The 25,249-nt window shown below is 53.4% G+C and overlaps 9 protein-coding genes across 9 annotated transcripts; 2 read left to right on the top strand and 7 right to left on the bottom strand.

Moving 5' to 3' along the window:
- Positions 1–1,504: 1,504 nt before the first annotated feature.
- Positions 1,505–3,685, bottom strand: SODALDRAFT_323143 (transcriptional regulator prz1; the record flags this gene model as incomplete). Its single annotated transcript, XM_028609783.1, has 2 exons — positions 1,505–2,469; positions 2,542–3,685. 2 exons carry the CDS (start codon positions 3,683–3,685, stop codon positions 1,505–1,507), a joined length of 2,109 nt encoding a protein of 702 aa, XP_028467625.1.
- A 1,946-nt stretch (positions 3,686–5,631) lies between these two features.
- Positions 5,632–7,637, bottom strand: SODALDRAFT_138721 (alternative oxidase). Its single transcript, XM_028606765.1, has 5 exons — positions 6,878–7,637; positions 6,765–6,801; positions 6,506–6,654; positions 6,176–6,452; positions 5,632–6,099 (listed from the first exon to the last, which is right to left on the bottom strand). The coding sequence occupies exons 1-5, from the start codon at positions 7,433–7,435 to the stop codon at positions 5,954–5,956; spliced, it is 1,167 nt and encodes a 388-aa protein (XP_028467626.1). The 5' UTR covers positions 7,436–7,637; the 3' UTR covers positions 5,632–5,953.
- A 1,218-nt stretch (positions 7,638–8,855) lies between these two features.
- On the top strand, positions 8,856–11,253 carry SODALDRAFT_349945 (translation initiation factor eIF3 subunit; the record flags this gene model as incomplete). Its single annotated transcript, XM_028613447.1, has 5 exons — positions 8,856–9,267; positions 9,468–9,562; positions 9,656–10,347; positions 11,121–11,140; positions 11,216–11,253. The coding sequence occupies exons 1-5, from the start codon at positions 9,243–9,245 to the stop codon at positions 11,251–11,253; spliced, it is 870 nt and encodes a 289-aa protein (XP_028467627.1). The 5' UTR covers positions 8,856–9,242.
- Positions 11,125–14,163, bottom strand: SODALDRAFT_309396 (mitochondrial distribution and morphology protein). The gene is made up of 2 exons (XM_028609105.1): positions 13,110–14,163; positions 11,125–13,041 (listed from the first exon to the last, which is right to left on the bottom strand). The coding sequence occupies exons 1-2, from the start codon at positions 13,996–13,998 to the stop codon at positions 11,549–11,551; spliced, it is 2,382 nt and encodes a 793-aa protein (XP_028467628.1). The 5' UTR covers positions 13,999–14,163; the 3' UTR covers positions 11,125–11,548.
- A 304-nt stretch (positions 14,164–14,467) lies between these two features.
- On the top strand, positions 14,468–16,051 carry SODALDRAFT_293389 (pre-rRNA-processing protein PNO1). Its single transcript, XM_028608713.1, has 3 exons — positions 14,468–14,874; positions 14,973–15,249; positions 15,342–16,051. Exons 1-3 carry the CDS (start codon positions 14,641–14,643, stop codon positions 15,623–15,625), a joined length of 795 nt encoding a protein of 264 aa, XP_028467629.1. The 5' UTR covers positions 14,468–14,640; the 3' UTR covers positions 15,626–16,051.
- A 183-nt stretch (positions 16,052–16,234) lies between these two features.
- SODALDRAFT_138861 (eukaryotic translation initiation factor 3 subunit D) lies at positions 16,235–18,634 on the bottom strand. The gene is made up of 4 exons (XM_028606766.1): positions 18,589–18,634; positions 18,101–18,524; positions 16,768–18,001; positions 16,235–16,652 (listed from the first exon to the last, which is right to left on the bottom strand). Exons 2-4 carry the CDS (start codon positions 18,309–18,311, stop codon positions 16,361–16,363), a joined length of 1,737 nt encoding a protein of 578 aa, XP_028467630.1. The 5' UTR covers positions 18,312–18,524; positions 18,589–18,634; the 3' UTR covers positions 16,235–16,360.
- Positions 18,635–19,794: 1,160 nt separating this feature from the next.
- On the bottom strand, positions 19,795–21,468 carry SODALDRAFT_138898 (hypothetical protein). The gene is made up of 2 exons (XM_028606768.1): positions 20,681–21,468; positions 19,795–20,589 (listed from the first exon to the last, which is right to left on the bottom strand). The coding sequence occupies exons 1-2, from the start codon at positions 21,311–21,313 to the stop codon at positions 20,023–20,025; spliced, it is 1,200 nt and encodes a 399-aa protein (XP_028467631.1). The 5' UTR covers positions 21,314–21,468; the 3' UTR covers positions 19,795–20,022.
- On the bottom strand, positions 21,469–22,199 carry SODALDRAFT_138892 (hypothetical protein). The gene has a single exon (XM_028606767.1). The coding sequence runs from the start codon at positions 22,137–22,139 to the stop codon at positions 21,624–21,626; it is 516 nt and encodes a 171-aa protein (XP_028467632.1). The 5' UTR covers positions 22,140–22,199; the 3' UTR covers positions 21,469–21,623.
- A 1,007-nt stretch (positions 22,200–23,206) lies between these two features.
- On the bottom strand, positions 23,207–25,202 carry SODALDRAFT_273733 (1-pyrroline-5-carboxylate dehydrogenase; the record flags this gene model as incomplete). Its single annotated transcript, XM_028607916.1, has 3 exons — positions 23,207–24,706; positions 24,798–24,905; positions 25,002–25,202. 3 exons carry the CDS (start codon positions 25,200–25,202, stop codon positions 23,207–23,209), a joined length of 1,809 nt encoding a protein of 602 aa, XP_028467633.1.
- Between the last annotated feature and the right edge of the window lie 47 nt (positions 25,203–25,249).

A 25,249-nucleotide genomic window follows, 5' to 3' on the forward strand; every position in this document is an offset into this window, starting at 1 on the left:
AAGAATTAAGAGTTAAGAGTAGCCTTTTACTATGCGCCGAAGTTTCCGTTGAAAACGGCACCGCAAGATATACGGAGTAGCGGTATCCCGCATACCCTATTCTGGTCTTCTGTCAGCGCCTATCCTATTTAGGCCGCGCTGCCGAGGGCGTTCCTCGACTAGGAAATTAGCGTCTTTGCCTAAAGTCCCGGTATATTATGAGATCATGGATACGAAGATGTTAGTGTTATGAATTAACTAATGCCCCTAAGGGCGTAAGCGGCGTCGGATAAGGGAAGGATATAGTGAAATTTTAAAGCTTGAGATCAATATAAATATCTTTAAAATAGTAGCGAATTCGTATATTAAAGTATTTAAGGTGAGTCGGATAAAAATTCTTCGTCTTCCCTGTATCCACGATCTCACGATATACCGGGACTTTGGTTATAGACGCTAATTTCCTAGCCGAGGAACGTCCTTAGTAGCGCGGCCTAAATAGGATAGGCGCTTGCGGAGGACCCAGGGGGGGATGCGGGATACCGCTACTCAGACATGCGATGTCTTGTATCGGACCGTATACTAGATAGGAAATGCCTCCGGGATCGTTTCTGGGCGGCTCGATTTACTGTTGGAGCACTGCGGGATTTCAACACAGGCTGACAAACGGAGGTCAGTTATGACTCGTGGAAGTAGTTAGTAATCAACCCTCAGTTAGTGGGGGAGTTCGATTCGTAATTGTCCGATCGATGTGTCGCATGGGCACAGGACCATAACGTGGTCCCTAGTGTCGCATGGGCACAGACCATGCCTTACTAAGAGCTTTAATATAATCAATTTTGAACCTCTCAATCTAACCGTTCTAATCGTACGTGTATTTATCCCTTGACGGTTACGCTGTATTCGACACTTGGTAGGCCCTCAGGAAATCCCATGCTATTGGGTCAAAGAACAGCCAAAGGCTTGGTAACTGCAATTGCGGCAAGGAACGGAAAACAGACGGACGCCGATAGTTCACCCCAGTAAGACCCCTGGAGGAAAAGCCATGTAAACTGTTCAGCCTACTTCGCGGTTCACAAAAGAAACAACATGATTTGCAAATTGAACATGGTATCTATCCCCCCAAAATTGCCTTCTATAATTGTCCAATATCTTCAGCTCATCCAAATCCAGACCAAAAAGCTGAAGCTTCCCGGGGGTCCTTCGGGGTTCCTTTACTTGACGATTGCGTCCGCTTCCTTCTGTCAGTCCCTCCTAAGCCTAAGCACCCCACGGGAGGTAGCCACCCTTTCAATATGGAAACGCCGATCACCGACAAGGGGGAATATATGAAAGTATGAGAAGAGAGAAAAAGCAAAGAAAAGAAAAGAAAGAAGAAAGAAAAGGGGGCGGAAGGGAGAAGAAATAAGAAGGAAAAAAGAAAAGAAAAAGACGGAAATGACTGACATGCTGTGGTCATAAATTGGGATCGTAATCGTGAACTGCAACAAGCACAAATAAAAGCAAAACGGGCGAACATGCGAATGTTTTATCGACTCCCATAGTCACTGGCATATCCCACCTCCCCGAAATTCTGGTTCACTCCCCCGTCGCCGAAGCCCGTACCCGGCCCACTGACGTACCCGCCTTCGTCGCCTTCATAATCGCTGGCATCGAACGACGACCGTCCTGACAGCTCATCCTCCAGACCGCTACTGGCATCTGGCGCCGACCAGTTTATGCCAGCTAGCACAGGGTACTGGGCGAGCAGGGCTTGTGGCAGCCACTGGCCAGTTGCTTCCATGGAATACCCGGGGCCCGTATCCACTGCCATGGCGGAATGAGGCGCGACTAGGCCCTGTGCCATGTTTTGCTGCCTGTGCTGTTCTTGCAGGGTTCTTTGCCGCTCAATCATCTCCTCGTCAAGCAGCGGTTTGATGCAGATGCGACCAGCCTCCGACCTGAAATGGCGACCGAGCGCGTCGGCTCGCGCGAAGCGCCGGCCGCAACCCCACTGCCCACCTGCCTTGAGCTCACCCTTGCACACGAATTTCTTCTCCCCGGAATGGAGTCCTTCGTGTCGCTTGCGATCGTGCTGCCGGGCGAACGCCTTGCCGCAGACCGTACAGACGAACGGTCGCTCGTCCGTGTGCGTCCGCAAGTGGGATCGCAGATTATAGGCTCGAGTGAACCGTTTGGGGCACAGATTGCACTGGAACGTCGCCGGGTGCTTCTGTACCCTTTTGGTGGTGCCATTGTCCTGGGTGTTTTGATATTCCGGATCCGCCAGCCTAAGAGCAATGACATTATTAGGTACTGCTGATGTCGACTGACGCCTACGGGACGGACTCGTAGCTTGGCGGTCAAGGGGCGAAAGCGATCGCGAGGCGTCGGACCGCGCAGCCGTATTGGAGCTCAAGTTCGGGGACAGGCCAGGGCTGTGGATTCGCCCTACAACAATGCCTCCGTTGTTGAAGGGATCCGTCGATGCGCGCGGGCGAGAACGGGGACGACCTAAACACACAAACATGGGAGAAGATGGTTAGCCGTGAACGCGCACGTGGGGGCTCCTGAGTTCTCGCTCACCTCTTTCCGGCGGGGTCAAGGAATCCTGGTCTATGGGCGTCTTGGAAGGTTCAAAAGCATTTTGCTTAGCTGTTGGGGCGAACTCGATATTGATCGAAGGGGCAACCTGGGACATATCAGGCCCGCCGCCGTGTTGTTGAAAGGAGGGGAAGGCCTCGTGAGCCTGGAGTCCAGTATAACCGGCGTTCTGGTTGCCCATGCCGCTGAAGTTGGGTAGTTGTTGATGTATCTCGGGCACCGATTCAGGAAGGATGCGAGGAGAGACGATGGGGCTGTGCGAGGGGCTCCGAGAAGGGAGGTTCGGGCTACTGTGCGTTGGGTCAGAAATGGTAAAGTTGTCGAAGCCCTGTATCTGGGAATACAGGGCCGGGTCCGAGGGTTGCTGCAAGGGGGAGTGGTGGTCGACGGGATCGAATGTATCCGAGCCCACGAGATTCGGGGAGTGCGCTGCCGATGACACTTCAGAATGCGCGGAAGGACTCCTCCTATGAGACTGGAACTGGGGTTGGCTCCATTCGTTCAGCTGACTGGGCAGTAGGGCAGCTTCGGGGCCGAGAGATGCGTGCCTCGAATGGCCGCCACCAGATGGAGACGAGAACTGATGCTGGTTGAAGGATGGCGAGTGATGGGCATCGGGGTTGAGGAGATGCGAAGGCGCGGAGGAGTGATGAGTTGGTGGTATTGTCATGGAAGTCATATCGTCAGACCCGAAGCTCTGGTCAAAGAGAGGCGAGCTGAAGTGGTCGGCCGTAGGGTCGTTACATGAGCCGTTACTGCCACCGGGAAAGAGAGAGAAGTCGGCGCCGGAAGCGAAGTTTGGGTCGAGAAAGCCCGACTGGTTCTGGTTGGCGGCGAAGGCGGTAGAGTTGGAGGGGCCCTGAAGGGAAGGGTGCGCGAAAGCCTGGTTGTGGTTGTGGTTGTGGTGCTGTTGGCCGTCGAGGAAATCGTTGGCGCCGTTGAACGACGTGAAGTCGGCGCTTTGAGAGGGAGCAGTACACTGGTCGAGGCCCAACCCAAGGATGGCGTTTGTCTCGTTCGTGGGAGGAAATTGACCAGGGGAAGGAGAAGGGGATTGCCTTAAATGAGGCTGACGCTGATGCCCCGCGGACAGAGCGCGGCCGCGCTGATGGGCTTCTTGGTCCATCGCTGCGGAAGAGATACGTCAGGGCACAGTATAGGTACAGACACGAGGGGGGAGGTGATGTTTCTGTCTTTAGTACAGATGACTGGGAACTCGGGAATTGGGAGGCGAAGGTGTACGGATATGTGTGTGTGTGTGTGCAGGCATGCGTCTCTGTATGGGATAGATGGTCGGCGCTTTCAGGCACTGACAGCACCGCCCTGGGGCTGTGCAGACCGAGCGCTGATGCGGTTATGCAGGATATAGCACAAGTACGGACGCATAGTACATACATAGGACGTACGAGTAACTCGATTTGTTGGTTCCAAAGATTACCGTGTGGTTGAATGGCTCAGAAGTGCAATAGGACGACAGGGGTTTGCCGTTCGCGTCGCGGTCGTCCTCTTTGCAATTGGAACTCGCCTTGATTATCGTCGCTCTCTCGTCTACTCGCTCTGTACGGTGGGGCAACTTGCGATGACTGCGTGGTAGATAGAGTGATCGGCTCTGGTATCGGATTGAAGAAGACGTAGTCGAGATATAGTAGGATGAAGGAGTAACTCTCGGTATGGGCTTTGGTGGCTTTTCTTCGCTAAAAGCCGCTACATAAGGTATAAGGTAGACGGGTTTAGGTGGGGACGGTGATCTCTCAGGGGAGGCCTGCGACCAGACCCGAAGGAGAGATTCTGGGTGAGGGGAAATTGGAAAGCTAAGGTACCTTAAAACATGCCTCACCTTACAACGTACGGAGTACGTACTGAGTACCTATGTGAATACGGGGAATGTAACGGCGCCAGAGGTAATTAGCTGATTATTAGTGGAGTCACAGTGGCAGTCCCTTCATCGTTTATTAAGGGGACTATACCTTATCATCTAAGTACCTCTATAAAGTAGGTACTTAGACACCTGCTGATATGGGTGGTAAGGTAAGGTACCTTATGAAGCGGCCTGTACTTCGTACTCCGTAGTGTTTCTTCAGATGCAAATTCGAATGATTGCCTTGTCTCCCTTGTACGCCATATTGTAAAGGCCTCAAACATAATCCAATCATAAACCTCTTCAAACCTGGATGTAGATCGTTGGTGAGCAGTATAAACACCTGATACCTTTAGTATCCGTACATAAGGTATTCAGTTGCGCCAAAGGGCGTCGGGAACTACGGATTATGAGGTATCCTTAATTCCTTACCTTAGGTATTGCTACGGAGTTGGATATTTACAACGTACAGTATGCCCTTCTTGCCGCAGTTGTCGCTTCTCTCTGACACAGTTTTGCTCACCACTTCTAGTGAAGCTTCATCAAGTCGTAGTCGCCTCTACTCGGCTACCAACAAGTTGGTAAACGGCAGCATGTCATGATCGATCGACCAACATCTTTGTATTCGGAACAGGAGCCAAGAATTGATTCGCAGGACCCCTGCCCTCGAGTTGGTCAATGCCCTCGTCCTCCTTCTTGACTACTATTTATAGAATCACCCCACCAGCCGCCCCACAGAGTTGACGCAGACTCTCGTCGTAGATTTACTACGAAGTTTCACTTCGCCGTCTAATTATTAGCTCGTCACGTCACATCACATCACAAGAAGTCCCCTCTTGACCTTTAGTGGCAGACGGGCCGACGACATCGCCAAACCTTCAACCATCCTTTGAGCGGCTGTTCAGCTGTCTGACACATCGTAGTTTCGACCAGGCACGGAGTACTCGATCTATCCTGTCCCGTCCGGGGACCGGCCCTCCTGCCGGCAATGGTGCTGAGAAGAATCGGGATCCGCTAACGTGACGCGGCTATATTCCCTTCGCGCGATTTTTCACGAATAGGTTCGGTTCCAGTTCGAATGCGATTTCTGCTGATTATAGGTAGGTATTACTTGTGTCGCCCGGCAGCGTTGGTCCAGCATTTGTTTGACTCGTGATGGAGATCGCCGGAGAAGTTCTGACTGGCCTTCGACTCCACTAAGGAATCATAATCTTAGGGTTCGGGAAGTATCGTCTCATCTGGTGCAACTTCCCCCCCGGGGTTAGCATTTTCGTGCGCACCGTGCGTCTCATTGTCGAGCAGACTACATATCTTATTCAGTACAATGAGTGGAGATACTCCTTTATGGCCCGAAATCCAACCGGCGAACGCCTAAGAACTGCTCGATTATTGTGGTATCATCCTTCGATGTCTTCTAAACGCCGTCGAATTGCCACCCCACCCTCCCCGTCTTCTTCGTTATTTTTCTTTAAAAGGAACAGAAAAAAATTACCATGGCCCTCTTACTCGTTGTCCGACTTTAACGAGTTCCTTTTTTTAGATCACATCGGCTCGTTCGTAACCAGAAGGCTTCAAGGCAGCCTTCGGCTGTTGGTCGCCCTTGTACTCACTCACGAACGGGTTCGGATCCTCGGCCTGGTCGAGATTCCCCAGGGTATGATTGACTCCCCGATGGACAGCCTCTGTGACCAGTCGCACAAATGTCAGCAAGAAATTCTGTATGAACTTGAGCGAAACGAAAGGGAGGAAATCATTTACCATCAGCCCGGATGTATAGTACCAAATCCTTCATCGTCCTCTTGTTTTCAGGGATATTCCAGTATTGCACTGCCAGGTCTGGAATTCGGAATTCAGGGTCCGACCATTTCGGAAGCAAACCGGCTTCGATCTCGTGGATGCAGCGCGTGTAAGTGTGGACCGCCTCTTCCTCGAGGTAGCCAACGAAGCGATGGCATATTTTCGGGGAGATCAGGTAAGCGAGGAACATGCTGTTGAAGAAGACGCCTTGGGCGCCGATGAGCATGATCTTCATGAACTGTTTGGCTGTCAGATCAGTCCTTCATTGCAACCAATCCGTTGTACACATACCCAACCAGGCTCGCTCATCTTCATGAAAGTCAGGAGATGCATGCGTTCGTTAAAGCTCTCTTCGAGGAGCGTTTCAATCCAGCCGTTATCACGTTTCAGTCGGCGGAGGCTGTTGAGATGACGGAGCATACCGGCTACCATACCGGGAACTGTGTGCGGGAAATGTCAGCCAATGTCTGAAGGACGAGATTACGGCCCGCTGGGCAGTCGAAGAGGGAAAGGAGTATTGGAGTTCTTGACCCGACTGCAAGAGACTCACCTCCTGCAATGCTCTCGAGGAATACAAAGCGCACAAGCTATGTATCAAACGTTGTCAGTACAAAGACAAACGGTTTTCAATCTTGTCGACGAGGAAGATGGAGCAAGACGAACCCACTGCGCTTCTGTCAGGGGCTTACTCGCCACAACTGCGGTCGTGGGGTTCTTCGGATCAACCTGCTGCCCATCCTTGAGCCCCGTTGCCAGGTCCATGCAATATCTGGCGAGGCGGACTAGTTTCCACGCGACCCAATCGCCCCAGGTCCTGGGCTCACGGTGGCCCGGTTGAACGGCGAGCATTTCGTCCATGGAAAAGCCCTTGTGCGGCCATGCCGGGGCGGTCCGCCGGATTTGCTCCGTCTCCATCGGCGGGAAGAAGTCCCGGAGATGGACGGCCGGGGTGGTCGAGAAGGATCGCCAGCTCGGGGGGGATCGGTATAGGCGGGTCCGCTGCATATATTCATTCTGACTTGGCCGCAGGAACTGCCGGGGATGGATGATCGGTGTGGTTGAAAAGGCTCGAGGGCTAGGAGGGGACGGGTATTGGCAGGCTGCTGGAAGAACAGCGGGCCACCCCGTGATCAGGGTGTTGGGGCGAGCGAGGGCCGCGGTTCGAGCCAGCGAGACATGGTTTGAGGTCCAGCGTCTGGCAGATATTCTTGATGACAACATGGTCGAAATGGTAATTGTCCGTCTAGGCGGTCATGAAGGGACAGAAAATGTATCGATATTGGGTGTCTCGCAACTTCGTATACAGGTATGTCACAAAATATGGTCGGATAACTGGAGTCGGACCTAGATCAAGAGGCAAATAATCCTGAGGCTACGGCAACATGCTCCTTTATATACCACGCAACTTAGACAGGCCATCACGGGTCCCCATTTGTCGCCGAGCAGAATGTAAACAAGATCCTCCTGGGAATAGGAGAGACTAGGAAGGGAACGAGCAGTCACCGGATGAGCCCGGGCTCGGGTTCCTGGATTCTGCCAGCCTGAGGTTAACTAGCACCATCATCATTCCCCCGAGACAGAAAGATCCAAGTCGCCGAGCATATTATCTTCGCCGCACGCTGTTGGATGAAGATGGACGTCGGTCGTGACGTGACTCAGCCTGGTCGGGATCTATCGGGACTGCTCGTTCCGGACAGTTCCGGACAGGAGGTTCTTCGTACAGATACTCGTATTGAGTATGGTACTTCATATCTGTCCAGAATTGAGTGTACACTAGGTACCTTAGTGTACTGCCTTTCTGGAGTCCCCTTCAGCTCTCATACGGAGTAGTACCTTAAGGACAACTCGGTATCCGTAACCGTTTATACGTTGTGTCGAACACGTGAAGCGACTTCCAGGCCAGTTATGATTGGCTTGTCCGTATTGGTCTCTCGTACCGGTTCAAAACGGGTGATGTATGCACCAGTGACGTAGTACCTAGTTCCAGAAGGTCAAAAAATCCCGATTGCCCCTCCACCCTCGTGAGGTGAGGTCGAGGTCATACAACGTACTAAGAAGTGCCTTATGTAATCAACCCGCGTCCTCCAAACAAACGAAACTTGGATGGTGCTGTTGCACACAGCGTATTTTGGGGGTCAGATAGAAACCATGCTGATGGAAGACAATACAATCGATATACTATTCAATCTCCATAATATCTGGATTCAGTGTTGGAAGTGCATACCCAGTTGTCATTGGGCAGCGGCTAGAGAAGTCATGCAACACGTGCAATGATCGTTGGGCTGCAACAAGTCGCGATGTACCTTCGATACCTTAGGTACGTACCGAAGGTATCTGTATTGGCATCTCATGTACTTCGTGTGTTGTTGTACTTGCATATGGCCCTATAACAAATAAGGTAGCCTACACCGATTGACTGGTTCTCTCGCCTTCTACAGTATACATGCACAGCCAATCATAGGACTTCAAAATATATAAAACCTGACCTGGATGCATAGAGATTAAGAGGCAATGATGGATTGAGTATACGGCTTATACCGGATGATAATGTGTTGGTGCAGGATGTAAGGTAAGGTACCTTAGTTTGAGCGAGCAACCACGGACGACTAACTCCCTGCTTGGAATTACCGAGTACGACAGGTACAAATACACCTGTCTTGGTGTCTTTCCGGTACACTACTTACGGCTTACCTTAGTTATAATTCCGTTCCCTTATCGATTCGCGGGTTCCCCTCCTTTCGTTTCCCCTGCGCTACGAAATTCTCAGCCACGGAGTCACCAAAGCCATTCCACCCCTCCCTTGGCCCTTCCCTTAACTCGCCTTGCGGAACAAAGCCTTAAACCCTCTTCTCCAACCCAACCCAACTAATAATTCTTCCACAAAACAAAATCCCGCCACAGTCAACTGCCCTCTTATCCACCCCTACGACTCAACTACTCATCGGACAACCCTTTTTTTTTTTCCCGCGTGAACACCACACAATCCTACACAGACTCTCCCACATATCAAAAATTGCCTTTAGACATCATGTCGCCTGGCAGAGCAAACTGGGGTAAGTTGTTGATTCTTCCCGTGCGCAGACTTTTTTTTGCACCATTTGCACATGCGCCGCAAGCTGTCATCGCTCATGGCCATCCACTTTGGTGGAGACGGCTCTGAGAGGAATCGCCTTGACACCACGCCGTCGGGTCGTTTCCATGTGCGGCCCCTGCTACCCTTACTGGATTTGGCTGACCGCCTTTTGTTCTGCAGATGAAGAGGAGAGTGACAGTAGCAGCGCACCGAACTCCCCCCCTGTTGTTGCTGTTCGCCGGAAGTTTGACGATGAGGAAGGAGAAGACAGTGACGTATGCTATCCCGTGGCCTCGCCATCATTTTACCCTTCCACCCCCACTTCCCTGTCCGCCGCGTCCATTGCTAATATTTTATTTATTTCACAGGTTCTCGACTCCTGGGATGCCGCCGAAGACTCCGAGGTAGAACGCGAAAAGGCTAAGAAGGCTGCCGAAGCCAAGGCTAAGGCTGAGGCTGAGGCCAAGGCGAACAAGAAGTCCAAGGCTCAACGTATTGCCGAACACCAGGCAACCCGTGTTGCACGCGCCGCTGAGGAAGAGGAGGGCGACGAAAACGAGACCGAGGCTCAGAAGCGTGAACGGCTCCGTCGCACCGAGAAGGAGGCAGACCTTGCCCATGCCGAGGAACTTTTTGGTGGCGTTGGTTCTGTTCCTAGTGGGCGCAAGGCTACCACCGCTGGCACCGCAATTCCCGTCGCTGGCGACCCTTCGGTCACTGTCAACATTGCCGACCTGCCTCTCTTCAACCCCACTAGGAAGGCCGATTTTGAACTGCTTCGCAACACCTTGGTTCCTATCATCGGTGCTCAAGTCAAGAAAGCACACTACGCTCTCTTCCTACAGGAATTTGCCAAGCAGCTCGCCAAGGATCTTCCCAGCGACCAGATCAAGAAGGTCGCCTCTACATTGACCACTCTCAGCAACGAGAAGCTCAAGGAAGAGAAGGCTGCCCAAGGCGGCGGCAAGAAATCCAAGGCTTCCAAGACCAAGGCTACGCTGGTCGCCTCCCGCCCCGACGTTGCAGACACTCAGGCTTATGACGAGGATGCCTTCGGAGAGTGAGTCCAAAGCCCCAGGCAGACCTTGGGACTCGACGAACAATGCTAATTTCGGGAAACAGTGACGATTTCATGTGAAGAAGCGATTGGTTTCTATGTTTCGCTCTCAACCCACGACTATCCCACCCCAGACACCTCTATACGTCCAGTCCCGGTGCCGCGAAATGGCTGCACAGAGCCGGCCTCTTACCGTGCCATGACTTGCAACGCCAGGGGCCCTGCTTTCTCTCAAACTGATCCTCAACGTACGGGGGCCGTGGCCACTACGACGTCTTCGCACCGCTATCGCCAAGCGACAGGGCTAAGGAGGGTAGCTGTCGAGGGGCCTGGACTACTAGAGGGCTAGTCGGCTGTCGCGTGATCTAGCGGAGGGCAACAAACAGCTGGGGTCAAGAAGGGTTGGCCGAGTGTGGAATCGCTGTTGATGACAGAAGCATAAGCGAGTGCAGCGGAGCAACCTACGTTGATGAGAGACGGATGTATTGGGCATAGATAGACTGCGCTCTTCCCGGTCCATTTAGAATGTAACGAGTTGGGTGGGTAGAATGGCATGGCATGACTGGGACAATGCGGAGGACATGAAGGACACAGGTAACGAAAGGGTATACGAACCGTCTCACGGCGAGGGGTCATGATTTGAAGGCATTTCCCGTGACGCAGCAAATAGGTTGCTTTTTCACTCAAAACAAGCATGATGAGAATATATTGATTGCAGATCGTTACACGTTCTTACCGTTACACAGCAGTGAAACTATCTACTGGCTTCATCGCAGGCAACAGTTTGCGTCGTTTTGTGAGTGTTGGACATGAGAAAGAATGATGAATGGGGTATAGATTTACAGCACACTCCTTTCTTCCAACTTTCCAGTTAGAGACACGACAATGGCCATGGCCATCTATCAATAAGTGTACCACAAAGATACAGATACAGTAGGGAATGCGGCCGTCTTGCTTCCTGCAATACCACCCGCTTGTCTATCCGACTATAAAATACAACAGAGTACCCGCAAACGCCCATTTCACCTATCATTTGCCTTCATTTCCCGCGTATGGAAGGGGGCCGGTGGCACTATGGCTCGGCGAATGTAAAAACTGCGAACACATCATACTGAGCCTTTGAAGCGCCCGTTCTATCTTCTATAACATGATAACCCAAGAGAGGGGGGAGAGGGGTGTTGAGTTGGTACAAGGAGGACAAGCCTTAGACGACTGTCCCAGCCATGCCCATGAAGAGTGCATGGACGGCCAGACTGAGAGTCCAGAAGCCAACCTTTTTGAGCCGGCGAACGCGGTTCTGCTGGTTCTCGACATCGCGGGCAAAGGCCTCATATGTTTCGGCCGACAGGTCGTCCATGAGACCGCAGTCGAAGACGGTCCAGGAGCCGTCAAAGTCGGAGGCGCGCTTGACTATGCGGCAAGTCATGGGAATGTAAGTCCGCTTGGCGTTGATGTAAGCGACAATGGGCCGGACAAGCGCCTGGTTAACGTACGAGATGTCGTTGGTGAACAGAGGCACAGCGGCCTTGACATCGTTGAGGTGGATGCGAAGGTCCATGATGAGGTAACGGCGGTCGTCTTCTTCTTCAGTCTTGGTGGGGGCATCTTCGAACGAAGCAGAGGACGAGCTGAAAGGCATTCCCAAGTCCTGGGGTTCAGGCGGCCCTAAAGAGTTTTGAGCCGAAGCTTCGGTAATGTGGCCCGCCTCGGGAGCCAGGGCCGTCAGTGGATCAGCAGCGATGTCTTTCTGGAGTAGGCGGAGGCGATTGGAAACGACGATATCTTCAAGTTGGTCATAGAAGTCAGACATGACCTTCGTGATGCTCTCATCGGCGTCGGCCGGGAACATAACATCGGCGACAATATCAACATTGCCCTCGTAAATCCACCCGAACGGGCCAGACACTCCTCGGTTCAGGTGGTCAATTTTCAGCCCATCAATCCGTAGACGGCTAAATTTCTTCCATGCGGAAGACTCCCCTACATTCTCCATTAGATCTCGGTTATCACCAGCCACAGCGCCGTGGACTTGGCGCGGGTGAATGGTGAACAGCGAGCCGTCAAAGGAGCCTGACATGTGGGTCGCAGATAGGAAGTCGTAGAAGAGCCACTGCTTACGGAGCTGCGGAAGTTCGGCGGAGAATATGCTAACGGAGAAGGGGCGGAAATCGTTCGGTTGATGAATGGTGACGAGCAGATCCTCGAGCCGGAAAAAATCAATTTCGAAATCGCCAGGCTGATGCTCATGACGGTAGGATAAGGGGTCGACGGCCTCTCCTGACCACTGTACCGATGTACGGTCTATGACGCCCCGGACACCCTTGACCTCGACGTCTTTGAGAAGCCCCTTACCGTTCCACCACTTGAGGAACGACAGGGTGACATTCACGTTCGCTATTGTGACATCGAATTGGGTATAGTTGCCCTCGTCTTCTTCGGTTGGCTGTGTCTGTGTCTGCTTTTCGTCGTCGTCGTCGTCGTCATGGTCATGAGGCCGTCCTGCGGCTGCAACAGCCGCCGCACTTGTGGAGGAACCCTTGCTGACGGATGAAGTGGTTTGGCCAGGTCGCCTAGAAATGAAGACGTTCCTGAAGGAGATGACGCCATCCTTCCACTTAGGCACAATGGCAGATTCGAAGACGATGGTAACGCCGGCAGACTGTGTTAGGTAGTCTCCGACCCACTTGGCGACGGTTTCTGTGAAGGAGAATGCGGTTAGCGAGAGATGCCTAGAAAAGAGGCAAGCTGAGGGTTGACTGGCTTACCCTGGGCGAAAACAGTATTGATGGACAAGATCAGGATGGAGAAGAAAGTGGTAGTGCCCACGAGAATCCAAACAATGTGGCCGAAAAGAAACCAGGACACGAAGGCACCCCATTCATCGATATTCCACGGCCGCATGCTCCTGATAGATGCCCACTTGAATCGCACCCTCATTCTTTCCCAAAACCCGTTGGCTGCCGCGAGCAGCTCTTCCCTCGTTGGTCTGTGTGGCATCATGGGCATGTGTAGATATTTCGACATGGTTGAGGTGAGAGATTCCGGATCGTGGTCATGACTCTCGGGTTTATGGCCTGGCCGACTAACTGGCTCCCCAGGCTTGGGTTCTCGTCTATTTTGGGGTTGGTCGTCGTGATTGAGTTGAGATACTGAGGCCTTGTTCGGCTCGTTTCCGCTCTTTGAGCTGTATCGCCTCTCTCCTATTGAGCTTTTGTCGCTCTTCCAAGCGCTCGCATCTGTATGCAGACCCCTCCTCCATGCCTGTTGCGCGAGTTGGCGAATCTTGGAACCTACTGCCGAGTTCTCGCCTGTCGCGGATTCGGGAGCGCCGGTGCATTTTGCCGCTACCGCAGAAGGGGTGGAAGAGGAGACATTGGTGGTGAAGCCGATGAGAAGCAAACCACCGCTGGTTAGGCTTTTCAAGGCGTTGGGCCCATGGGGAGCTGATGACCGCGGAATCGGCCGCTGTGTATGTACTGATCGGCGACAAGCAAACTTGGGCGACGAGTCTGCTGTGAGGCTGTGTATGGGAGCGGCAGACAAAGCTATTCTCGTGGATGTAAGGAAAGCCGGAGCTGCTAAGGGCGTGGCAGATTCCAGGGCGGAGATGAGGAAGCGACGCCCAAGGAAAATCGTCGAGAGCTTAGTCGGCATGTCTCCAGCTCATCCTGCTCCTCCGCCAGGAAACAGACGGAAGAAGGAACAAATATATGACCAGCAAAAAGCGTCCCTATATGGGTAGGTGACACGGCTAGGGTGAAGACGAGGTCATACTTCTGTTAGAGACAGACGTGCGCGAGTATGGGAGGAGTAAAGAGGTGATGATAGTACGAAAGGATGGAGTACCTTACAGAGTAATAGAGGAAGACGGACGAACCCGGCGTCATGACGCGCTGTACAATGTACGCTCTCGTGACAAAATTGAAAAGTACGGATACCTGCCTGGTGAGCGGATTAGTACGAAGTACTCCACATGGATAAGTACCTACTTATCTAAGCTTGTACACCTAGGTACCTTGACTAGGTTTTTACTTGAAAAATGGGTCCAGCAAAGCGTCCGTGCGCTTATCGATAACAGACACAAAATTTTGGACCTCGATTCCGAATATCGACCAAGATGGGAGCGAATGGTGGGCATTTGGCTTGAGGAGGTAGTCCCAAGTCACAAACACGAATAACGGCAGACCAGATCGCAGCTGAATCCAGTGAACAACACTGTGGCTATTTTTCGGAGGCCGTTTCAGCACGCTTTCTTTTCTGTTCACCGACCTTACTGGAATCGCATCGCCCATCACAATGCCCGCCCCGACCGCCCTCAAAACGGCAGACGATGCCCCGCCATCCAACCTTCCGCTCGACGAGCCCCAACAGGACGAGGAACTTCTCCTCGATGCCCCCGACTTGCCCGCAGATGTAGATTCGGAGCTCATTCTTCAGAAGATTCCAAGGTCACGAGAAGGCGAAGAGGATGGTGATGGCATGGCTATCGACGAGGAAGGCCGACCTAGGTTTGCGCCGGGCAGAGACATCGTGAGACCAAACCCCAAACCCCAAAAAAAACCTCCCTCAGCCCCCAGGCAGGACAGCTCTGCTAACCGCTAACCTTCTTGCTTTCCCCCTCCTCCCAGGATCCGGCAAAACGGACAGAGGTCCGCAAAGTCCCCATCCCGCCCAACTGTCTGACTCGCCTCAAGAACAACTGGCCCAAGATTTACCCTCCCCTCGTCGAATCTCTCAAGCTCCAGGTCCGCATGAACCCGCGCCGGAAGACGGTTGAGATGCGTACCTCCAAACATACCGCCGACGATGGCGCGCTCCAGAAAGGCGAGGATTTTGTCCGCGCATTCGCTCTCGGTTTCGACGTCGACGACGCCATCGCCCTGCTTCGCCTCGATGACCTTTACAGTACGATTTTACCGTCTTTTTTTTTCTCTCTTTTTTTTCTTTTTCCCCTTCGTCGTAGGGCATCGAGTTAACTTTTTCCGCCCCCTTTCTAGTTGAGAGCTTCGAGATCAAGGACGTAAGGCAAGTCATGGGTACCGATGCTCAGAGCCGTGCCATCGCCCGTATTGCCGGCCGCAACGGCCAGGTCAAGTTCGCCATCGAGAACGCCACGCGTACCCGTATCCTGCTCGCCGACAACAAGATCAGCATTCTCGGCGCCTACCAGAACATCAACATGGCACGCCAGTCCATCGTCTCCCTCATTCTTGGCAAGCCGCCAGCGAAGGTGTATGGTAACCTTCGCACTGTAGCTGCCAGGATGAAAGAGCGGTTTTGAGGTCTAGGAGTTGATCTTCCCTGGTCCCTGGCGGGAGGGGGGAAGAGGGCCACCATGCAAATGATATCACGACCTGGGATTTTCTTGCTTATTTTGGAGAGGGTCTACTGGACAGGCTGCAATGTCCTGGACTGCCGACTGCCGCTCTGATGGCGAGTGTTTCGTCGAATTTGGCTTGCTCTCGGGCTGGGAGGATAGATTAGCATGTCATGATACGGCGTTGATGGGTTTATTTTATTCTCAGGGGAGAACAAAAGAAAAGAGATGATGTACCGGCTAAAAAATCTTAGCCCATTCTTCTACCACCCTATTACATATGGTGCTCTCTTCTTGGTTTCTGCTAGATGCTTCGAAATGTTCAATGGACTCTCCACTGGCACTTCCATTACAGTTCGTGCATTCATCAACCATAAAAAAAGCCCTGCTTGTCATGAAACCTGGAAGGAAAACCTCGTAAATCTGTTAAGACCATCGTCTGCCTGAAGTGCACCCTCTATGCGCAAGATACAAAAGAAAAAGAGTAGCTCCTCAAAGAGTTGATTTGGTCGTTCATACATGATGTGAGCCGAAAACCCCAGAGATATTACCAGTCAGACGAGCGCTGGTATTGCTGCCCGCCAGCCAGTTACCTAGCTAATCACGGAAACTTTTCCCCCATCGATTCTCCCACTTTTGCTGGTGTAGTGGGCAACAATCTGGTCCTCCACAGCTATTATCTCGCCAGGCGCCTTCGTTTTACTCATCAGCACTCTCCTCCGCCACATCCTCTTCCTCATGGTCGTCCTCATCACCGTCCAGGCTACCGGCAGGAACCTGGTAAAGGCGGAGTACAGGCTTGTTAGGGTCCTTGACGAGGATGTACTTGCCGTCCTCACGGGCAAGAATCATGTCAGCAATGGTGCGGACAATACCCCAGCCGTTGTTAAGAGAAAGGTTCATCTGGGCAGCGAAGTCACGAGGCTTCCAGCCAATAACACCGAGAATAACGTGCTTATCGTTAGAGCGTGGGTTGGCACGGGACACGAAGCTAGAAAAGACGAGGTTAGCTAGACGGTTGCCTAGAAATACAACAGGCGAGGATAAAGATAGCGGAGCGACAGAGATATAGAGAAGAACAAAACCGCAAAGAATTGTATACATACCCCAACTTGAGAACATCCGACTTGGACAGGATGCTCTGCACGGTCCAGCGAGCCAGCTTGCAGCTGTTGTTCTTCATCTCGGTGGCGACGACAGCACCACGCTGGCTCACGAGCTTGGTCCGCCAGTCGAGAGCACCACCACTACCCTGGGCCTTGGAGTCGAACTCGTTGAGGGCCTTGATCGTCAGGAACTGGTCCTCGCTCGAGATGGCGTTCTTCTGAACGGCGTCCACTTCGGTCCGGACGATGAGGTGGACGGGGTTCTCCTCCTCGTCGGCGGTCGACAGGTCGAAGCGGCGGTACTTGTACGCCTTGGAGGCGGGCGGATCCGTATCCTCAGAGGCGTTGTAGAAGGGGTTGGCGTGGGGCATGTCGACCCGGCGGCTGTCGTTCTCGATGACGACCTGGTTGACGAAGTTGTGGTTGATGTAGGTCGCCTCCTCGGCCAGGGCGGGCGGGTTGTTGATCCCCTCCTTGCCACCTTCGGCCTCGAGGGGCGCGTCGGCGGCGTTCTCGTTGACCGTCACCATATCTAGCGCAGCGTTGTCCCGCTTGTCCAGGAAGATCTTGTTGCCCTGGCGCACGATGACCACGTCCCAGGAGTATACCGAGCGGGGGGCGCACATGAGCACGGACAGAATGCTGTCGGTGGCGAAGATAACGGCCTCATCCTTCTCCGCGAGTTCCTGAATGATGGGATCGGACGAAGTGGTGACGTTGTAGGCAGCGCGGTCGATCGGGGTGAGCTTCTTCTCGGCGCCCTTGACGGGCGGCTTGTCGTAGGAGCGGTCGTACTGGTAGACGAAGCCGTAGCTGTCCACGTCCTCGCCGTCGTCCGTCTCCAAATTCAGCTTGACAAGACGGTTGAAATCCATCTCCTCCAGAAGAGTCCAGTCGGGCTTGATGTTGATGCTGGCGTCGCGGTTACGCTGGGGCTTGTCGTAGTCCTTCCAGCCAAAGCGGCGGCCGCGATGACCACCACCCCGGCCGCGTTCCGCGTTGTAGCCGCCACCACGTCCCACTGGCGGACCCGTCCGGTTAAGCGCGGAGCTGCGAGCTGTCCGGGCGTCGCCACGGCCACCACGCTGACCGCGGCCGCGGGTGAAGATGGCGCCTCGGCCGTACCTTGTCTTGGCAGTGTCTCGAGTGTTGCTGACTACGGAGAAGGAAGATTCGTCCTCGGCAGGGGGGGCATTGAATGTGACGGCAGAGTTTGAGCCGTAAACTTGTTGATCTGCAAAACACCAGAAAAAAACATACGTCAGTAAAAGAAATGGGCGCATCTCAAGAGATATACGAATGCCTTGTGGTTGATTTCGGCGAAATCACTTACCCCTGTAATTCCGGTTATACTGCTGTCTTCCTCCACGACCATCCGTCTTGCCATCAGTCGTCCAGTCGGCCATGCGCCCAAGCTTGTCGCCCTTGGAAAAGGGAGCATAGGGAACTCCATTCAATGTGGTGTCGGTAGTGACTGGAGGGCCCCAGCCGTCGCCCGGCGGGCAGCTCTCCACGATATCTACCCAGTTGTTGGTTTGCGCCATATTGACTCTGTCCGCGTATATTCTATTGCGGATGTCGTCGGTTCGGATGGCGAAGTTGTTGTGGTTTCGATGGACGGAGTCGTGGTGATATGGCGGCCCCTCCGGTCAACGATTTTCGCACTTCAGATTTGGTGGGGTGAAACTTTGTGGGGAGGGAAGGGGCAAATTTTCCATTTTCACTCAGTGCCGTCTGGTATCAGCTGACAAGGTGCACTGATGTTTTCTGGTTCGTGTCTCATGTCAGCGGGATCCGATTCATGTTGGCTAGGGTACGTACCTGGATAGACATTTCGTACCAAGTTCATCTTGTTCACCGAGTTTACCGAGTTCGCCAAGACTCAACCACTTCCTCAGTTCTTCCCTTCCCTTCCCCTTTTTCCTGTTCCGGAGACGGCCTGAACTTCAAATGTCTTCTCACAAAGCGGCGGGCCAGTATACTCGGGGAGATAACCGAGATAGTCTCCGTCGTCGTCGTCGGTTTCGCGAGACCGGCTGCTGGGAAAGCTGGGGAGGCAAAAGCAAAAAGAGGCAAAGAGTGACTTATCCAGGCCGGCACAGCTGGCGGGGCGGGAAGTCTAGCTAATTACGTAGACCCAGAAGAACCAAATGGGGGAGCAAAACAAGGCCAGACTGCCGGAGCCTGACTTGGGAAAAGGGGATGATGAGAACCGGAGGTGGAAAGGAGCGCCTGTCTGCCTGAAGAACAAGAAACAAGAAAGATGCTAAACGTCGAGGACGGCATTATTATATACTCTTCCAAGGCCAGTCTACCCCGACACTGACCACCACACAAATGGAGACGTCTCATCAGTTGTTTCGGTGAGAACTGCTCTCACCTCAAGTGAAGATGGACGAGGTTACGTGCTTTCGACCCCGGTTCGAGCTTTGACACGAAGACATTTCGTCTTTTATCCGCGTCAACCAACTCTGGGCGAACAAGGCCTCGCCTCGTACGATTCGGCCAACTGATGAAACGGAATTGCAACCCTTTTTCGGTTGGTCACTATGTATCAAGCCAGAACGGTCCCTCTTGGGCTGATCTGGGGTGACGGAAGGCATGTTATAACCTGGTCCCTGACGCAGGAGCAAACAATATCCCACCTTAGCAGATTGAGCCTGGGACCTCGCACCGCAACAGCGTCTGACGTTGAATAACCGTCATCGAACCATGCGCAACGGTCGTATCCAACGAAACTGAGCATATCCACGGCATTCCCTCCCATCTCAACTGAAGTAGATACAAGGATACAAGACATCGATGTCTGGGTGGCTAACCCCGTGAACGGGTGAGATGAGAAAGAAGGCCAATGCAACGCCGTACGTTGAGCAGTCTAAACCCTCTCTATAAGGTACCTTACCCTAATGTCAGGGGGTACGGCCGGACTTTTTACGATAAGGTAACCACTCGCTTTTCTTTTTCTTGACCATGATGACCATAACAGAATACGAATAAATAAAAACATTCATTAACACCAGCCTTCCCTTTTCTGTAAGCAAAGTGCGCCGTTCGGAACGTTGAAGTGGAAGCCTTGTAGATCGAGAAGGGGGGAAAAAGAAAAAAAAAGGAAGGAAAGAAAGAAAGCAAGAAGGAAAGAAAGAAAGAAGAAAATGAAAGAGAAACCCCCACAGCAAAGACCCAACGAGACTAGGAATATAAGCCTTGCAATCCCAGCGGACAAACACGACCCAAGTGTCACGACAAAGCATGCCATCACGTGCTAAGGAGATCGCGTACGGACATGCCACGACTGGGGCCATTGCTACCTCCATACGTACCCCTCCTGTCGCTGTTGAGCATCAGCAGGGCAGCCGTGGCCTCCTGATCTAGGTCGCTCTGCTCGCGTTGCGGAGTCAGAGCCGGACTTGTCGGAGCAGTGAACGACAGAGGGCCACCGTAGCGGTATGACTGGGGCCCAAAGGCAGGTGAAGTCGTGGCCGAGTTGCTGTAGCTAAAGCGGCGCTGGTCTGTCGAGGCCGATGCGTCCGAGTTGTGACGTTGCCTGGCGTCCTCGGGTGATAGTGCTGGCGATATGGAAGGGTGTTGATATTGTGGTTCTTGGGCGCTGAAAGGAGGGGAGCGAGGCCCAGAGCCGCTCCTGTCGACATCCCCCGAGGGCTCCCCCTGATAATGTGGCGCGAATTGGGGCTGCTGCCATGATTGCCGACGGGACGGAGGGTGAGAGCATGGTTGAGTAGGGGGTTGAGGGGGAGATATGTCTCTCTGTTCCTTCAGTTGGGCGATACAGTCCTCGAGATACCTGATATACTCAATCGAAGCCTGTTTCAGACGAACATATAAATCAGTCAAAGTGCAAATACACGAAAGCTGAGGCATTCCGTGTAAAGAAGCAGACACGTGGAGCGCTTACCTGAAGGATAGCCAGCTTATGCATCTCGCCGGTGCAAGCCGGAATCATGCCCGTCAGAACGCCAAACTCCTCATTCATTTTAGATCGCCGACGTCGTTCGATGAGGCTATGGGCCGTCTTCCGAGCAATCTTCCTCCCAGCCGCGCTTGTAGCGGAGGGCTGCTTCTTCTTGGACACACCTGCGTTGGTGCTGTTGGCATTGGAATTGGTAGATGTTGTGGCCTTGGGAGCTATCGAAGTAGACGCCTTGGAAGCGGACGAAGGCCCTTTGGCTGACTCGTCCTGCGAAGAGCGTGGGGGCTTCATTTGGATAATTTTGCGAGATCGTGTCGGGGGCGGTGGCAGGGCAAAGGCCTGGTTGCTGGAGGATTTCTGAGCGGCAGAAGAGGCAGCCCGGCGGCGCGACTTGACATTTTCGGCTGCCTGCATGGGATATACAGACTCCGCCGGAGATATAGCTTGAGCATCTGTCGGAGACGCCCTGGTCTTCGTGAGAGATAGTGTGGCGGGATCCTGACAGAGAGCAGGAGGCGGGAGCTCAAAGGCTGGCTGTGGGGAGATGTCCTGATAGTTTTCCGTGGCCGTCCCATCAGCGAGGGAGGGAGGAGTTGAGGGAAAGGTAAGGCGAGGCATCGTTATGGATGGGTGCCAAAGCAAGGCCTGTGGCTGGTGTTCCCGAAACGATAAAAAGAAGGGGGGGGTTCTTCGCTGTCTTCCCCCTGCGAAGTGTAATGTGTATATATGTCGATAACGGCTTGAAGAATGGAAACCGAGGAGTAAGACTGCACAAACGCTGCCCGGACAAAACGAACCCCAACAGGCGCTGTCCAGTTGATCCCCCGTCAAACGCCTTAGGATATAAAGCGTCGGAGTAAGACGACGGTACGATCACGATGCCTGTCACACCAGAAGGATCAAAAAGAATCTCAGATAGACATGCAAATTATGATGATAAGCCGGGCATGGTACACGGAGGGAAAATACGACAACAAGAGAGGAAAGGAAGACGAGGGTAGAGGAAAGGAGAGGAGAGAACAAAGAGAGAAAGGATGAGACCAAGGACGGAGACAGACCACCTAGGTTCCGATTCCCGATCGTCAGGGTCTACGAAGGTGGGTAGGTCCAGTCTCCTCGCTCGCCATGTAGCACATGCGATATGTATTCGTCTCCAATGCCAAATCGTGGGCCGGCCGCACGCCCGGGAGGGAGGATTCAGTGGGGATTGACACCCTCCCCACTTGGATAAGGTAGATGGATAGGGTACGGAAAGGAGTACGGAGAGTAACCGGTGCCCGACACAGGAAGATGACAGATCAAGTAGATATCCGTACCCCCTACCAACGGCAGAGTTACGGCGGCCTGAGACCCCGTCGCGCTTGAACAGTAGGAAGGGGAGCACGCGACTCCCAACGAGCTGTCCATGAGTCCGTGGAGTCCCGTGGAGAATAGCCAATCGCATCGCTCAACAGGAACGTATGCTTGAAGAAAAGGGCAGGAAGCTCTCACCGAAGCATTTGATCATCAGCCAATCAGAGACCGTTCTCGAAGCACATGGGGTCCGTGGATGGCATCTGGCATCTGGCGTCTGGCATCTCGCACCCAGAAGCCCAACACAGAGTAATAATCCAAGCAGAGCAGCGGACGGAAAGCTTGCATGCATTGCGAAGACGGAAGTCTTACAGTACTCTCGTGCTCGCCTGTTCTAAGCTTTCTGTCGGGACAACCTGCCTCCCTCCCTTCACGGTTAAAGCAAGACCAGCTCTGTTGGTATCGTGTTTCTTCGACGCCCGCGGACCGAACCTCACCGAGACAATTTTGTCTATACAGAGTACTGGTCAATATCTTATCGAGTTTGAATTAGAACAGAGATAATTAAGAGTCCCTCGGTCCAAGGTGTCAAGTTATATCCGCTATCTGTGGGTAGTCGGGCAAGTTGAAGTGTCGTGTGAATTGAATGAGGTTCCCTATGTCGAATACAGCGTAACCGTAAAAGGATAAATACGATAAAAAACGGTCAGATTGAGGGGTTCTAAATTAATTGTCTTAAAGCCGTAAACGTGATCAAAAACGTATAGTTATAGGAGGCAAAACTAATACCCGATAATCCTGTGAATATCCACCTTCCGGACCAGACTCAACCTTAAAGCTATGGTACGGGCCTCGTAGTGGCCCGGGCTTCCGAGCAGCGTTGCTTACTCATCGTTCAATAGGATCTCTTGCATATGGCACGCTCCACCTATCGTGGCCCAGCCAGGGGTTCTCTAAGGTAGACGGTGAATTTCGAATGGAGGGGATACGGCACGTGGGTTCGTTTGATGGGAAATGATTGAAATTCTCGCTTTCCAGCGCCACTTGGTACGGTACTAGCCACTAATTAATCACGGATTTTCTGTGTCATCGCACGGTTTACATGATCCGCCCATGCATCAACGCTGTTCACTGTCCGCGCCGACCGACGGAACGAGAGAAAAAAAAAAGACATAACTGTGTTAACCTGCGGAGAAAAAAAAAGGATTTCCCTCACGCCTACGCCTCGTTGCTCGGGTACTCCACCTTGGTCGTTGCTACGAACTCCTCCTTTATGCTCCGCAGGTTGACGAACCGGGACAACAAGTTCTGACTACCCGCCTTGTCGTTGGTCCCGCTCGCCCGGCCACCGCCGAACGGCTGTTGCCCGACCACGGCCCCGGTGCTCTTGCAGTTGATGTAGAAGTTGCCCGCCGAGTTCCGCAGTTTGTCCTCGGCGAACCGTATCGCCGCCCGGTCCGAAGCGAATACCGACCCCGTCAGCCCGTACTCCCCCGTCGAATCCACCAGTTCGCACGCCTCCGCGAACGCCCCCACGGGGTCCACCGTGTCGTCGTACACGTAGACCGTCACGACCGGCCCAAAGAGCTCGGTGCTCAAGAGCTTGTGGTTCTTGTTGCTTGTCTGGTAGATGGTGGGGTGGATGAAGTAACCCTTGGAGTTATCGTATGTACCCCCTACCAAGAGCTCCAGCTCCGGGTCTTTCTTCGCCTCGTCGATGACACCAGAAAGCTTCTTGAACGATGCTTCGTGGATTACAGGACCCATGAAGTTGATGTGGTCGACTGGGTTACCCTGCCGGAGCTTCTCGGTCTCCGAGACGAGCTTTTCCTTGAACTGCGGCCATACCGACTTGGGCACGTAGGCCCGCGATGTCGCGCTGCACTTCTGGCCCTGGAACTCGAAGGCGCCACGTACGGTCTGTATAGCTGCGTTGTCCACATCTGCCGACGAGTGGATCAGGTGGTAGTTCTTCCCGCCCGTCTCTCCCACGATGCGCGGGTACGACCGGTACCGACCTTCAGCCACACCAGCACCGATGGCTCCGTACAGCTTCCGGAACACGGCCGTGCTGCCGGTATAGTGCAACGCCGCAAACTCCTTGTGGTTGAGCACCACCTTGGTAACCTCCTCCGGATCGCCTGGCACGAACTGGATGACATTGCGAGGGAGGCCCGCCTCCAGTAGTATGTTATATAGGAGCCAGTTCGAAGCGATGGCGTAGTCGCTCGGCTTCCACACCACCACGTTGCCCAACAACGCCGGAACGCCGGGCAGGTTCCCAGCGATAGCCGTGAAGTTGAAGGGGCTGACGGCGTATACGAAGCCCTCGAGGGCGCGGTACTCGACTCGATTCCACACGCCCTGGGCGTTGTGTGCAGGTTGCTGGGCGTAAAGCTCTTCGGCATACTGGACGTTGAATCGCAAAAAGTCGACCAGCTCGGCGGCCGAATCAATCTCGGCCTGCCACGCGTTCTTCCCCTGGCCCACCATGGTGGCTGCCATGATCTCGTAGCGGTATTTTGTTGAGATTAGTTCAGCCGCTTTGAGGAAGACGGCTGCCCGGTCGGCGAACGGGAGTGACTCCCATTCGGCCTTGGCCGCGAGGGCGGCATCAATGGCTTTCGATACGTCGGCGGGGGAAGCCTTTGAATAAGTTGCCACAGTCGAGGCATGATCGGCTGGGTTGACTTGCTTTCCGGTGGACGATGTCTTGACCTGATAGGGTATGATGTGTCAGTGCCATGCCGTCAAGGAGACAGCGGTCGCCCTAGAAGGGTGGCGGTTGGGAGACGGGAGTAGCACTTACCTCCTTGCCGCCGATAACAATCGGTACATCGAGCGGGATCCTGCTCTGGAAGGTCTCGACGGCGGCCGTTAGATCTTCCCTCTGTGCAGATCCTTTCGCATAATGATGCTACCCGCGAATCAGCAAAGCTCCTCCTGCGTCCCTCTTCTGGTATTGAAAGAAAGAGAGAGAGAGAAGAGAAATGGAGCGAAGACGTCGACTTACATTTGGCTCATTGACAATCTTAGGGATCTTGAACGAGGCAAATGTCGCCATCCTTGTAGTCGTGGAAGATGCTGGAACACGGAGTCGTCTTGTCGAGTTTCGTAGCGCAGCAGCACTCGAAATGGTTGGATTGGCAATCCCGACTCGCGCAGAAGGCCGAAGTTGGGAGTGGAGGGAACTGGTTGCCCGAGATGACTTCATGGTGGGCAAAGAGACGGAGACGAATAATAAAGTTCAATACCGTAAGC

This window comes from Sodiomyces alkalinus (assembly GCF_003711515.1).
Source record: "Sodiomyces alkalinus F11 unplaced genomic scaffold SODALscaffold_3, whole genome shotgun sequence".
Classification (NCBI taxonomy): domain Eukaryota; kingdom Fungi; phylum Ascomycota; class Sordariomycetes; order Glomerellales; family Plectosphaerellaceae; genus Sodiomyces; species Sodiomyces alkalinus.